Source organism: Herpailurus yagouaroundi, unplaced genomic scaffold (assembly GCF_014898765.1).
Source record: "Herpailurus yagouaroundi ecotype Mexico unplaced genomic scaffold, PumYag 164, whole genome shotgun sequence".
NCBI classification, from domain to species: Eukaryota; Metazoa; Chordata; class Mammalia; order Carnivora; family Felidae; genus Herpailurus; species Herpailurus yagouaroundi.
Window position 1 is genome coordinate 35,742,723 of NW_024412405.1, and position 16,490 is coordinate 35,759,212.

The 16,490-nt window shown below is 34.8% G+C and overlaps 1 protein-coding gene across 4 annotated transcripts in view; it reads right to left on the bottom strand.

The window, feature by feature from the left end:
• PIBF1 (progesterone immunomodulatory binding factor 1) overlaps positions 1 to 16,490 on the bottom strand; it is a 203,488-nt gene that overhangs the window by 91,988 nt on the left and 95,010 nt on the right. For all 4 annotated transcript variants that reach the window (XM_040487375.1, XM_040487376.1, XM_040487377.1 and 1 more), the window contains exon 11: positions 702 to 867. In XM_040487375.1, the coding sequence (XP_040343309.1) occupies positions 702 to 867 (166 nt within the window). The remainder of the gene's footprint in view (positions 1 to 701; positions 868 to 16,490) is intronic.

Sequence of the window (16,490 nt, forward strand, 5' to 3'; positions counted from 1 at the left end):
CCACTTATGAACTTTTTTTTGTGGGTTTTAATTGTTCTTGCCTCAGAATGCATTTTAAAATGTGATACGTATTTCTTCTCATTATTTCTTTTTATCAATCTCTTCAAAAATTGATTACTTTGTTTTTTTCCTTCTAGTTATATTACATAATTACTTTGTTCAGTTAAAAAAGAGCATGCTAGCAAGTAATATTACTTGATAGAAATAAAAAAATATGTAATATTGAATATTGCCTTCCAGGAACATGGGGTTTCTTCTTATGTATTAGTGAAGTTGAATGCTTTTCTTGATAATAGCCTCTGTACTATTCCTATTAAAATTATTCCAAGTAATTATATATTTTTGGTTGTTACAGTGGATGAGATTTTTTTCTTTTTTTGTGTGTTCTAACAATTCCAGTCCTTTGTGGTACACATATTTCTGAAATATATTTATCTTGTGTGCGCATGTGCGTGCATGCACGTTGCGTGCATGTGCAGGATAGGGCTAAATCCTACAGTAAAATAAAGCTCGACATGATACAGACCTTGTACTAATTGAGCTCACATGCTATGCTCTGCTATTTATTATTTTTTAAAATTAGACTATGTCCAACATGGGGTTCTACCTCACGACCTAGAGATCCAGAGTTGCATGTTACCACTGAGCCAGCCAGGCACCCCATGTTATGCTAATTTTAAAAGAAAAGTTTGTACATGTACCTCTATTTTTTTTTGATATTTTTCACATTCCAACTGGCACTGTGTGAGATTTCTTGCAGTTTCCTCCTGTATAAGTTGAACACGCTCACTTTCAAAAGATTTTAATTTACTTTGATGGAGATATTCTGTGACTTTGCTTTCTGAACTAAGTTGTAGTTCTCTGTACCTGAAAGAAGCAGAATGATTATAACACTGTACAGAAACTGCAATGATTTATATAAACATAAACACTACATCTACTTTTTCTATATTCCCATCTTATTATGTAGTTAATAACTTATATATTTATTCAGCAAAGCTCTTATAAATAATTTAGATAGCCATATGTATGGAAATATGATAAGTCTGGAGAACAAAACACACCAATTAAGCCACCTCTATGGTTCCTTTATTTTTATCCCTTCCACCCCCAAATAATTATTGCCTAGTATTAATATTTTGTAAGACATTTAAAATAAAAAAGAGTAAGTTTCAATTATATTGCTTAAAATGATTTAATTTCTATATATTTCGAAGGTCTTCTTAAATCTACAGCAAAACTGTTTCCAAGCTTGCTGTTTCTTTCTAAGTCTAAATAATGTCAGATGGAGGATAGCATGAAATATGCACCCTGAGCTGTAAATTCTTAGGACTTTTAGAAAATAAAATTCTAAGTTAGTAAATGTATACATGTATACATATATATATATATATATACACATATACATATACATATATATATATACAGATATTACAGGAAAACAGAATGTACAAATTACAAATAATGTACAAAATGTATAACAAGTAGTCTATTGTAACACAGATAAGGAACAGTTTCTTCATTTCAGAGGTCTAACTAGTAATAAAACTTTTTCCATATATAAATCACCACATATTATAAATCTGAAAATGCTTCAAGATGATTATGTTCTAGAGAGGAAAACACACACATTATCTATTATCTTGTCTTAGGGAGCTATTATGAATCCAATACAATGCTAGATAGGTTATTAAAATTCATTTATTCAAATATTTTATTCAGCTAGTCACTATGCTAGACAAATGTATATATAATGGTAGACAAAATGTCCCCCCCTCCCTTAAACAAGTTAGTTTTCTGGGGAACATAGGCAAATAAACATGAAAATTCAATAGAGTATGGCAAGTGCTTCAATAGGGTAATCCCTAGGTTCAATGGGAACGTGAAGGAGGGAGACATAACTTGGCTTATATAGGTGTGTGCGTGTGTTTGTGACGGGGTGTGTGTGTGGGGGGGTGGGGGCGGAATGTATAATGTTTAGGATGGGAACCGCCATAGAGTGAAGAAATAAGAGTATATGTATGGCAGGGAAGCAGCAGAGAGTACAGTCTGTTTTATTCAGGGTATCTCATTTAATCCCTACAACAACCCTATTAGGGATTTTTTGCCAGATGAGGAACCTGAGGCTCAGAGATGTCAAAGAATTTCTTTAACAGGCAGAAGCTGCTAGTACATTTCAGGTTGGGTTTGAAGTCCAGCTATATTCGACTCTACGGCAATGATCTTTCCACTACTACATGATATTTTTAACTGACATTTCTGAGACCAGATAAGCTTTTCAAAGGTCATTTTACCAAGTGACAATAACAATATCATTCAAAGTATAATCAGAGAAGACAGGTAGTAGGTATTTGCTCCTGGCTACTTCACTCTTGGCACTCTTTTAGCTTTGATGAAAACACCTGGCGTTCAAATTGGTGGAAGGTCAATGTATACTGGTACATATGATTTAATATACAGGAAGGCTTTCAGGTGAATGTCAGCTTGTGGGCTTAACTTTTTGGGAAAGCTTTTATATATATATATATATATATGAAGAAAATTATAAGAAGTTATATATAGATATGTATAACTATAGGTATATAAAAATATTCTTTGTATGGATAAGCAAACATTGACAAAATTTTTTATTGAGACAATACATACACCATAAAAGTTAACCCTTTTAAGTATACAATTCATTTTTTTTAGTTTTTAGTATATTTACAAAGTTGTGTATCACCACTGTCTAATTACAGAATGTTTTTATTACCCAAATAAGAAATTCATGTCAATTTAGTAATCACTCCCCATTTCTCTCTCTCCCCAAGCCCTGCCTACCACTGCCCTACTTTCTCACGCTATGGATTGGCTTACTCTGGACATTCCATATAAATGGAATTGTATGATATGTGGTTTGCTGATGTTTTCAAGGTTCATCCACGATGTAGCATGAATTGGTATTCTACTCCTTTTTATACCTGAATAATATTCCATTGTATGGATATACCATATTTTGTTTATCCATTCATCAGTTGATGGACATATGGGTTATTCCCACTTTTTTGGCTATTATGAGTAATGCTGCTATGAACATTTGTGTGTTAAGTTTTTGGGTAAACGTGTTTTCATTTCTCTTGGTTATATACCTAGGAAAATAATAGGTTATATACCTAGGTCATATAGCCACCCTATTTCTCAGTTTTGAGGAATTGCCAAATCGCTCTCCAATGTGGCTGGACTATTTTACATTCCCACCAGCAGTTATAAGGGTGCCAATTTCTCCACATCCTTATCAACACCTATTATTATCTGTTTTTCTTTTATTATAGCCATGCTCATAGGTATGAAATGGCAAAAAAATTCTTTCACTCAAACACTTATTAATTCAACATTTTACTGATGTGAAAATACTCCCTGGGGAAGGTGGTTTTATAAATATAATTGTATACGGTGTGAGAAATCAATATGTATTTTGTACGCTAAACTAGGGAAGACACTAGACTGCATTATACAAAAAAATTCTAGTTAAGTCATTTAGAATGTGATGTTGATCTTTAAAATTGCTTTGAAAAGATTAAACTGCAAAGTCTGCCTTTTTATGGATTCAAGACATTGTAGGTAACCAATGCCAACTCCAAATAGGAAATTAAAGCCTTAGCTTTTAGCTCCACCTGTTCTTATTTATTACCCAACACTTGAAAGTTACTTTCAGCACTATTACTCTCCCCCCATATTGAAAACTTAAAAAAACAATAGTTATCTCTGAGAAATTTGAGAGCACTACGCTTAATAAATTGATAATTCTGTAAGTCAAATGATAATTCTAAAGGACTAATCTACTCCTACATTGTACAATGAAAGAATCTGCTTCCAATCATCATGCCTGTGTAATAATTAATTTATTAAAGTGAACTATGAAGATGCTGAAGAAACATCAGAGCTGCAGAAGCAGTTCCAGCAGTGAGGAACGGACCAGGACAAGAGCACAGCCTAACAGTCTCAGTCTCAGGTAATTCCCACTTTGTGTTTTGCTAATGTAACCTGTCACATTTTACTTTGCTGACTCAGACTTCTCATCTTATCCTCATAATATGAACATCTTATTTGAACTAAGTCATTATTATTCACATGTTAACAACCTTATGTTTGACATTCTAATTCAGCACAGTTACCTTAAGAGGTTTAATTTCCTATAAAGTTAAAAGTATAATCAGAATCTTCAAGAATCCTCACAATGATCTCATCCCAGGCCTCAATTTAGCTAGGTCACGCTACATTTGTAACTGCGTTTTCAGTTTTCATAAGACTCACCCATATATCACATACTACTTTAAAAACCAGTAATATAAAGTCCTAGAATTAATTTTATTTGCTCTTATGGAATACACTACAACAGATTAAAAAAAATTTTTTTTGTATGTTTTTATATATTTTTGAGGGGGAGAGAGAGAGAGAGAGAGACAGAGAGAGAGAGACAGAGAGAGAGACAGAGAGACAGAACGTGAGTGGGGGGGAAAGGGCAGAGAAAGAGAGGGAGACACAGAGTCCAAAGCAGGCTCCAAGCTCTGAGCTGTCAGCACAGAGCCCAATGCGGGGCTTGAACTGATGAACATGAGATCATGACCTGAGCTGAAGTTGGACGCTTAACCAACTGAGCCACCCAGGTGCCCCTACAACAGATTTTTAAGCTGGACATATGAGGAGAAGAATGGTGACAAGGTGAAAACCACCTATTAAATAGGGAGCTCCCAACCTGCTGACCCCTAGGAAGTGCCCTCAGGCCCTGGCCAATTCACCCCAAGCAGCACGGCAAATTCTGCAATCCTGAGAAATAACTGTGGGAGAGAGGAGCGTGGCAGTCAATCCTCAGAAGTGGGAGAATGAATTTAAACAAAAGCACTGTCTAAAATACTGAGTAACAAGAGGTTTTTATAACAGTATTTACATGAGCAGACTTAACATACACACTACGGTGAAGGTTTTGCTCATTATACTCCGATGTATTAAGCCAAGAAGTGTATATGACTTATTCCCAACTCTAGCAACAAGGTTATCTTTGGGTAAAATGGTGAAGGACCTATGTAATTATTAACCTTTTATTTAAACTCAGTTTTTATTTTTCAACAAGAAGCAACAACTGATCTTTGAATTTTGTCCACAAAATGTTCATGGCTATCCTGATATTAAAAGTGGATATTGATTTGGAATCATTATCTAATCTCATTTGATAGATAGCCATTCTAAGGCAAAATATCCAAAATAGATTGTATTCAGTCATGAGGTTCCTATAATCACCAGGACCAGGAAGTGGTCCTTCCATTAAGAAATTTTGAAAGCTTGTTCAATCTGGAGGGAAGGCGGAGCAACCGTTGAGGCAAGCATCTGTCTGCGTGCCAGAGGACAGCTGTGTGCAGAGAAAGAGTACAGGAAGTAAAACCTGCACAAGGAAGATTGGCAAAAGAAGCTAAGCAAAGTAATAGGATTTCCAGTTACTGGCAAGGGTTCAGGGAAGGATTTTTAGGAGTCAGGCATTAGGCAGATTAACTGAGAGAAAGGACTGAAAGGTAGTCTGGGTCAATACAGAGAATATACTGTGGGGCTCAGAGGAAGACATGGGGGCAAACAGTCATATGACTGGACCACTGTATCCTTTGTGCGAGGGGGATAATCTAATTCTAAATTTCACAAGCCAAGGGGGCTGAGACTGCTGATTAACTTGCTACATGTAAGAGGAGTGCTTTGAAACAGAGATGGGACCCGGATCTCCAGATAGGAAGGCTTTGGTGGAATTTGCTGTGGGAAATGGAAGTTGACAAGGGCAGAAGCTGACCTCTCTAATCACCTGAGAAGCCATCTTGCCCACACAGGTGGGCTACAAATCCCATTTTACTTTGCTGTCTCAGATTCCTCTTTCTGCTTGTTTTGTTAATAAGGCCTCAGTGAGTTGATGTTCAGTTCCTTTTCAAATTACTCATTTTGGTGGAGCTAATAACTAATCCATACCTTAACTACTTTTGTGCCTGCTATTTCTAATTCCCAGGGGTAAGACTCATTTTCATTCTTTTTACAGAGAATTTTGGTTGTGTTTCTTTTTTTTTCTTAAAAAAATTTTTTTTTAATGTTTATTCTTGAGAGAGAGAGAGAGAGAGAGTGAGCATAAGCTGGGGAGGGGCAGAGAGAGAGACAGACAGACAGAGAGAGACAGAATCCTAAACAGGCTCCAGGCTCTGAGCTGCCAGCACAGAGCCCAATGCGGGGCTTGAACCCACGAACCGTGAGATCATAACCTGAGCCGAAGTCGGATGCTTAACCGACTGAACCACCCAGGCGCCCCTTGGTTGTGTTTCTAGACTTGTACCACACGCATTTCTAGACCTGTATCACATGTTCAAAATGCCTCTGGATAAATTACTGAGTAATTAACCAAACTCTAAGATTCACTTACTTGAATTAAGAATGGGGGATAAAACTGTTGCTTTGGATTTTCTGCTTCTGTGGCTGAGGAAAAGCTAACTGCCTTAGGTTAAAGATACAAAACCACTAAGTTTTCCATTATGTCTAATGTTTTTTTTTTTTTTCTGGTTCTCAACATTATATATCTGTATATATTTATAGATCTATATCTAATATAACATTAACTAGTGTTCTACCAACTATGTATTTAAAGCATACGGAGTATGAGGTACAAGACATGATTATTTTTATAAAAGTATATTTTAAATTTCTTCTTTTAAAATTGCTATTTTATATAGGGTTAACTTTGCATTAACCAAAATATTTCATTCATCAATACCTAATTCACTTAAAAATATTTATTGTGCACCTGTGTTAGGTATCAATTATTAGGTACCAGCGAACCACAAATAGCATCACTATTCTTCAAAGAACTTACATTCAATGGTGGGAGATAAACAAATGGAGGGTGATAATGCTAATAAACTCTAATGATAATAATAATGTAGAGTGAGGGAATAGGGAATGATATTGATATTAGTGGTGGTCCTATTTTAAAGAGGTTGGGCAGGGAAGGCATTTCTCTGTTAAGGTGATATTTGAGTAAAGACAAGCATATTAGGTTCACTAAAACCTGTATATAGAATTTAACTAATTGCTTAATAAGAAAACATTTACGGGCCATGCATCATATTTAAAATTTATATAATATAGACACTTTCTGTTTAAAGAAGAGATAGGATATCAAATATATGAAGGCAAAAGAAGTCATTCACTCCTATTTGAAACTTGGTAACTTAAACCAGTAGTTAAAATTATGCACCAAAACTACACTAATGGATTTATTAGAGAGTCTAATCTACATGAATTGCAATTAAAAGAAAGAGGCGGGGAGCATGGATGGCTCAGGGTTGAGCATCCTACTCTTGATTTTGGCTCAGGTCATGATCCCAGGGTTGTGGGATTGAGCCCCGCATCAGGCTCTGTGCTGAGTGTGGAGTCTGCTTAAGATGCTCTCTCTTCTCTCTCTCTCTCTCTGCTTTTCCCCTGATCATGTGCGTGTGTACGTGCATATGTACTCTCTCTCTAAAAAAATAAAAAATAAGAAATAAATAAAAGAAAGAGGACCCAGTTTTTAAAAATGAACTGGTGATAATCAGGATGAGTGCAACTATTTTACAGGGCTAGGAAATAGATACTTATTTGAACAAACAATTCTGTTACTGTTTCATTTTTATACTTAGGTAATTAATAAGCTACATAAGAAATGTCCTTTCACTGTTTATAACCTCTGTCTTTTTAAAAATGTCTTTTTAATTTTTGTACTGATTATATAATAATAGGAGAAAAATATCATTTATAAGCTCATAATGCTAACTGCTGTTTAAATTTTTATATATTTCCTTCTCATCTTTTCTGCACAATTAAAAAATTTTCAAATTTATCTTCAATTCTGTAAGTACTTTATCAAATCCATTCTTCAGAGTGAAAGCTTCAAATATTACAAATAACAATTAAAGACCTTTTCATCACCACTCTCAACTTCACTTCTCCTTTTAGAGATAAACACTGTTACCAGTTTTCTGTGTATTTTTCCAGAGTTTTTTTTTAAACAATGCACATGTATTATACACAGAAGGATATATCGGTCTCTTTTTTCTTTTTATTAAAAAAATGGCATCATGTCACAAATACTCTATAAATTATTTTTTTCACTTAAGAATATGTTCTGGGATCTTTCCCTGTCTGTACCTCATTCCTTTCATTTGCTATAGAGGTGATCACAATGCAGACAGATTATTTAATTTCAATCCATTTATTTAATTCTAAACTGATGAATGTTCAGATTATTTCCAATTTTTTTATTACATACAGTGCTTTCGAGACTATCCTAAATAATGCTTCCCATGCACAAGTAAATGTTTTTCTAGGAGAGAGATCATGAAGTAGAATTGTTGGGTCAAAGGATTTAAATTGTTTTTTGTGTTTTTTTTTTTTAATGTTTATTTATTTTTGAAGGAGAGAGAGACAGAGTATGAGCTAGGGAGGGGCAGAGACAGAGAGTATGAGCCGGGCAGGGGCAGAGAGAGAGGGAGACACAGAATCCAAAGCAGGCTCCAGGCTCTGAGCTGTCATCAGCATAAACATGGGGCTCGAACTCACAAGCCGAGCAGTGAGATCATGACCTGAGCTGAAGTCACGCGTTTAACTGACTGAGCCACCCAGGTGCCCCTAGGTGAAAGGATTTTAAATTTTCATAGATTTTACCCAATTTTCTCCAAATAGCCATATAGTATTGAAACATGACCAAAAGTGTATGAAATATGGTTTCTCCACATCCTCACCAATCTTTGATATTCTCATACATAAAATGTTTACTATGCACATTATATATGTAAATTATACCTTCATATAGTTTGAGGTCCTTGTTTTCACTGATAGAACTTAAAAGGCTTCTATGCTTCTAATCCCCTTTCATAAGTAGTATTGGCCCCATAATTTTCCGTTGGAGTATTTTTCTATTGTTAGACATTTAAATTCTCCCTAATTTCTTACCTCATTTTTCACACCAAATAGTAGCACCCAGTTTATTTGCCCACCTAATGCAATGGTTTTACTCTGAATTTTCAAAACAAAATATATCTTTGAAGGAGAGTAAGGCCTTTACAGTTAAGGGCTGCTGCAAGGACTATGAAGTAACCCTACTGAGCAATGCCAGGATGGCTGGGAAAAGTGTAGGGGCCCCAAATATGCCTGTTTTAGTTGAGGATATTCTCTTTTGGATCCATATATTCTAACGTGTTTCTTTAAAACATATAAACTTGGGGCACCTGGGTGGCTCCGTTGGTGGAGCATCTGATTCTTGATTTTGGCTCAGATCATGATCTCACAGTTTTTGAGTCTGAGCCCCACTTCGGGCTCTGTGCTAGAGCATGGAACTTGCTTGGGATTCTGTATCCCGTTCTCTCTGCCCCTCTCTGGCTTGCTCTCTATCTCTCTCTCAAAACATAAAAATAAAAATAAAAATAAGCTTAATATATAAACTTGACTCATTACTTAACATACATATTTAGACATGTACTATGAATATATCTAAAGTCATATAAGGATACTCACATTTATGTAAAAAGAAAAGAAAAAGCATAAATCTTAAAAAAAAAATGGTATCACTGTAGGTAAAGATATCTGGGAAAAGGGAAGTTGTTGTAAAAGTTGTTTTTATATTACATGATTTTTTTTTGACTTAAAAGTAATTTTCCTAACGGCAACTCAAAAGTCTTTGATATAGGCAAATTTAAAAAAATGAAACATTATCTACTTTCAATATAAATAATTCTGGTTCAGATATATTTTACTTCTCATAATAAAGTGTTATTAACCAAGTAAGGTATGAAGTATGTAGTATCAACGTCTAGTAGAGTAAGTCTTGGTTGGTTAGTTTTTTAATATCCTGAAACTGTATGAGAGATCTCTGATCCCAAGAATAAGCACTGGTGTTCTACCATACCCAATCTACAGTACTTAATGGGTACTTCAAAAAAGCGAAAGCAAAACAAAACAAAACAAAAACCAAAAACCAAAATGCTCCAAAACCCCTGAAACACACAAAAAACAAAAAACAAAAACCCTAAAGCAAACAAACCCCATGACAATTTGTACATATTATTTATCTGAAATTGCTTTCTTTTCATTGAAATCAAAATAGAAAATGTTATTTTAGAGATTTTTTTTGCATTATTGTTATTTGTTCCACCAACTACTTTCTCTCACTTTTTGTCATCTCAATACCAGTAAATTTTGAAACATATTCCTTGATACTGAATCACAACTATTTTTAATAAAAATCAGGAGAGTAATTACTTAAGTTCAAAAATATGCATATAAAATTATAGAGAATCAGAGTTCTGGTAATTCTGATCTTTTCCTTTCAATTGTTAATTTCTAAATTGAAAAGAAAGCAGATAGAGAAAATTTATAAAAATAATCATCATTGTTGCGACACTGGTTACTATAGGACAAGAGAAAGGAATTTAAAAGGCACTTGGGTATTTCTCCACATGTTTCTGCCATTTAGATGATTTCTTCAGCAAGTTCACTGCTCAGCTGTAATACTACATCTGTCATTTTTGGCTTACAAACTAATTCTTACATGCATGTGAGAAATCTTTTTTTGCTGGGTTAAAAACGCTGAGTATGTTTAACAACTGCACCATGGATTTATAAGAATTTCAAGCATGCATTTAGAGTAACTCAATGCATCTATCATATCATGATCAAATAAAATATGTAATGTCATTAATAAACAATATGTGGTAATATTTGGCCATCTTATAAAGGCAAAAAATAGGTACTGCAGGTATGTGAGGATAAAAGTACTTAAGTGAAATAAATGAGAGGAATGTTGCCTTAAAATAAATCAAAGCATGCATGAGATAAAATTAGAGAGAAATATTTTATAATAGTTTTTGTATGGGTAGCTATTTTGCCTTATGTGGCAACGTGACAACAAACACTTAAAATTGAGCTTGAATCATCCTCCGAACCAAGAGTATTTATTACATCAGTGCTTGACAGCACTCAAACTATTTCCTGCTGCCTTTAATATATACTGCAGAATGTTAGGGTACATTAAAAAAATCAGAATATATAACACGGAATCCAAAATAGTTATAGGATCTCTGTAGTGTCTTCTTGATTTTGCTGTGAACCTAAAACCACTCTAAGAAAAAAAGTCACAAGAAAAGGTGCTTTTAGAGGATGCTTTTATGGAGTAGTATCAAGTATGAACAATAGAATGGAGGCCAATCATAGTTTTCCATAATATATAGCTCAAAGAAGGAAATCAATTTACCACAGTTGTAAAAGATATTTATTTAGACCAACTTCCATTTAAAGCTGCAGCTCTGGTTCAATATTCGCAAATCAATCAACATGATACACCACATTAATAAAAGAAAGCATATGAACCATATGATCCTCTCAATAGATGCAGAAAAAGCATTTGACAAAATATAGGATCGTTTCTTGATAAAAACCCTCATGAAAGTAGGGATAGAGGGAACATACCTCAAGATCATAAAGGCCATACACAAAAGACCCACAGCTAATATCCTCAATGGGGAAAAACAGAGCTTTTTCTCTACAGTCAGGAACAACACAGGGATGTCCACTCTCACCATTGTTATTTAACATTGTACTGGAAGTACTAGCTTCAGCAATTAGACAACAAAAAGAAACAAAAGGCATCCAAATTGGCAAGGAAGAAGTCAAACTTTCACTACTCGCAAATGACATGTAGAAAACCCAAGACTACACCAAAAAATCACTAGAACTGATACATGAATTCAGAAAAGTCGCAGGAGTAAAATCAATGTACAGATATCTGTTGCATTTTTATACACCAACATTGAAGCAGCAGAAAGAGAAATCAAGGAATCGATCCCCTTCACATTTGTACCAAAAACTGTAAGATATGTAGGAATAAACCTAATCAAAGAGGTAAAAGATCTATACTCTGAAAAGTATACTTCTGAAAGAAACTGAAGAGGACACTAAGAAATGGAAAACATTCTATGCTCATGCATTAGAAGAACAAATATTGTTAAACTGTCTATACTACCCAAAGAAATCTACCTATTTAATGCAATCTCTATCAAAATACCACCAGCATTTTTTACAGGCTAGTACAAACAATCCTAAAAATTTGTATGGAACCACAAAAGACCATGAATAGCCAAAGCAAACTTGAAAAAACAAACAAACAAACAAACAAAAACAAAAAACAAAGCTGGAGGCATCACAATTCTGGATTTCAAGCTATGTTACAAAGCTGTAGTGATCAAGACAGTATGGTACCAGCACAAAAACAGATACATAGACCAACGGAACAGAACAGAAAACCTAGAAATGGACCCACAACTGTATGGTCAACTAATCTTTGATAAAGCAGGAAAGAACATCCAATGGAAAAAAGACAGTCATTTCAGCAAATGGTGTTGGGGAAACTGGACAGCAACATGAAGAAGAATGAACCTGGACCACTTTCTTATACCATACACAAAAATAAACTGAAAACAGATGAAAGATCTAAATGTGAGACAGGAAACAATCAAATTCCTAGAGGAAAATACAGGCAGCGACCTTCATGACTTCAGCCGCAGCAACTTCTTACTAGACACATCTCTGGAGGCAAGGGAAACAAAAGCAAAGATGAACTACTGGGACTTCATCAAGATAAAAAGCTTCTGCACAGCGAAGGAAACAATCAGCAAAACTAAAATAGACAACTGATGGAGAAGATATCTGCAAATGACATATCTGATAAAGGGTTAGTATCCAAAATCTATATAACATTTATCAAATTCAACACCCACAAAACAAGTAAATCCAGTGAAGAAATGGGCAAAGACATGAGCAGACACTTTTTCAAAAGAAAGCATCCAGATGGCTAACAGACACATGAAAAGATGCACAACATCACTCATTATCAGGGAAATACAAATCAAAACCACAATGAGATACCACCTCACGCCTGTCAAAATGGCTAAAATTAACAACACAGAGAACAACAGATGTTAGCAAGGATGCGGAGAAAGAGGAACCCTTTTGCACTGCTGGTGGGAATGTAAACTGGTGTAGCCACTCTGGAAAACAGCATGGAGGTTCCTCAAAAAGTTAAAAATAGAACTACCCTAAGACCCAGGAATTTACCCAAAGAATACAAAATACTGATTCGAAGGGATACATGCATCCCAATGTTTATAGCAGCATTATCAACAGTAGCCAAACTATGGAAAGAGTCCAAATGTCCACTGACTGATGAATGGATAAAGCGGTATGCATGTGTGTACGTACACACACACACACACACACACACACACACACACACACACACACTATGGAGTATTACTCTGCCATAAAAAATAATGAAAGCGTTTTTGCAATAATGTGGTTAGAGCTAGCGTGTATTATGCTGACTGAAATAAGCCAGTCATAGAAAGACAAATACTGTATGATTTCACTCATATGTGGAATTAAAAAAAAAAAACAACAGATGAATAGAGGGGAAAGGGAATAAAAAGCAAGAGGGAAGCAAACCATAAGAGACTTAACTATAGAGAACAAACTGAGGGTTGATGGAGGGAGGTGGGTGGGGTAATGGGCCAAATGGGTGATGGGTATTAAGGGGGGGCACTTATTGTGATGGCACTGAGTGTTATATGTAAGTGATAAGTCACTAAATTCTACACCTGAAACCAATTTTACCATATATGTTAACAAAGTAGAATTTAAATAAAAACTTGAAAAACACCAGGCAAACACTACAAATCTTAACACAAAACTATTCTGAGAGGATACAGAATTCCATGAGGATTCTAGGAAACTCCTGAATAGGGATTTAGAAACCAGAGTCCTGGGTAGAGCTGAACCATTAGCAAGACTTTCTCTTTTCCAAGGGTGAGCACGACCCTAAGCTTCATTTTATCTCCACCAACCAAGGATAACCAACAGAACTCCTTGTGGAACTTCTAAGAACTCTAGATGTCATGACTCTACCTTAGACCTACTGAATCAAAATCCCTGAGGACAGACTTGGGAATGTTGAGTTCTGAGTGATAAAATGGGCTAATATAAGTAAAATGCTCACATAGTGCCTTGTACAATTTAAAAAAATGTAAGTTACTCAAGTTCAAGACTGTTGTTTAATGCACCTTTGGATTCTTGGGATCTAGTATATCACCTGGTATATATCACAAGCTTTTAATGAATGTTTACAGAATTAAAGAATGAAGTCCTATTAACCATTTTTAGGTGTCATACAGTTTAAATTACTAAATATGTTCAAGCCAGGGTAAAACACTAAAGTATCATAAATTAATTGGACAAGGGGTAGTCTTTTCTGAAGTATGACAAAACCAGTGAATCAACATGATTATTTCCAGGTTTAGGTGTCAGTGTAGGATGAAAACAAATTATAGGGAGTGAAGAAAAAAGAAACCAAAATGATTATAGGTAAGGTATAGCTGAACTACAAAAAAGATTAAAGTTTCTAACACTGTACAGTTTGGTTAACGACTAACGTGTTGGAGACATGACAACATTTTAAAAACATTTTAAAAACAAATGCAAAAGAGGAAGCAAAGTTAGTGTGATATGACAGTGAGATATACCTAAGATTTGTAATGAGTTAAAGTAGTGGCAAAATGTACACACAATTTTAGGAATGTAAGCGCAACTCGCTAGCTTACCCACAAGAATATAACGGGGTCTATCATGAGGGCATGTAAAACAGAATGAAGAAAACAAAAGACAATAATGAAAAGAACCACATCACTTTGTTAGGTGTACTTCCCCATCTCTAAATTTCTCTCATCAGGCTTAATGGACTAAACAACTGCTTATTAGTTTTTCTGTAAACTACTACCTTGGGATGTTCAAATAAGCAGATACAAAATATACTGTTATGCCAGTTTACACAGTTAGTTAACACATATCATGTTATAATCAGATTTTTATTTTCTATAGTTATTTATCAAATGAGAATGCTTATAAAATTCTGGAAAATGTCTACATCCCAACGTATCTATTTAGCAATCTATTTATGGCTACATGCATACATTCAGGATAAAAATGAAATAATAAAGTACCCAACATAATCAAAGAAACTCAATAAATAGTAATTGAATGAAAATATTAACATTTTAACATCCTACAATTATTATTTTGAAGAAATGCCTTTTCCTCTTAAATATTTTCTTAGCCCTCACTCTTCTCCCTACACAGTTCCTATGCTTCCCCATCTCAAAAACTATTGCTCCTCCTTTCTAGGTTGGTAGAAAATTGGTGCTTTTATTATTGCCCTGTCTCTTCCTTTTCTCTCACTTGCTTTTGTAACCAAGATCCAAAGAAGTGGTTGAGGGACCTGTGGTCACAGAACCCTAAAGGCATTTATGAAGAAAAAATGTGAACTGGTATGGCTTGTCAGCATGTGTAGAGATCAATACAAAGGAAAGGCACCGAACACTGCAGTGCCTTAGATTTATATTTGCTTTCCATGTATATGTATTTTTTTTTTCATGTAACCATCTCTAAAACTCTAACATAGAATTTAGGATTATTCTTTTTAGAAATAAAATGACTCAGAAAGGTTAATTAATTTGCCCAACTAAGTAGTAATGCTGGAGTTTGCATCCAAGACTGCCTCAAATTTCTGGGTTCTTACACCTTAACGTACTGTATCCAAGAAAGAAAAAAATATTTTAACAAAGTTAAAATAAAGCATGTACCCAAAACCCACACACAATGTTTCACAACACACCATTGGCAAGTACATATGGACACAGACAGCTACAGGAGGAAGAGACTAGAGACAAAGAACATGGCTGAACGGTAAACAGAGAAGAAAACAGGTGAGGGCTCCCACAAAAAGAATAAAACACACAAAGGCTCTACCTGGGCAGAGGAAAACCTGTGTGTTAGGTCAGAAGTTTAAGGAGGGTTGAAAGTCATTACAGGGTGCTACGGCTGTCACGGAAGGAAGTTGACAGGTTATTTCCCTTTGCTTTGGCTCTGTGTCTTACCAATTAGGAGTGAATGTAAGATAAGGCTTTTCCTTCAAAATTATTCTTAAGACAAAAAGGGGGTCACTTTTTTGAGTTCTTATAAAATCTGAGTATTCTCTCAACTACTTTATCTTGAAAAATAAAATACTTTTTAGGGAAGACACATTGGCTTGCAAAGACCATAATCAATGCAAATTCTGAATGCTGACACTGTTCATTTGAAGGAATCTATAAACACAAAAACAAAGACATTTCGCATTGATTTCATAAATATTTCTAGGATGCAGCTTTACAACTACACTGGAAACAGGCTTTAAAGATTACTTTAAAAAGATATCTAAGTCAATCACATTCTGAAGATCACAAACATACCAAAAGAAGAAACAAAATTTTTTTATTTGAATGGATACTTGTGGCTAAAGATAAAAATTCAGTGACAGTATCACCAAGGAAGTCAGTGAAAAAATTTAAGAAGCAGTAAAGGTGACGTGT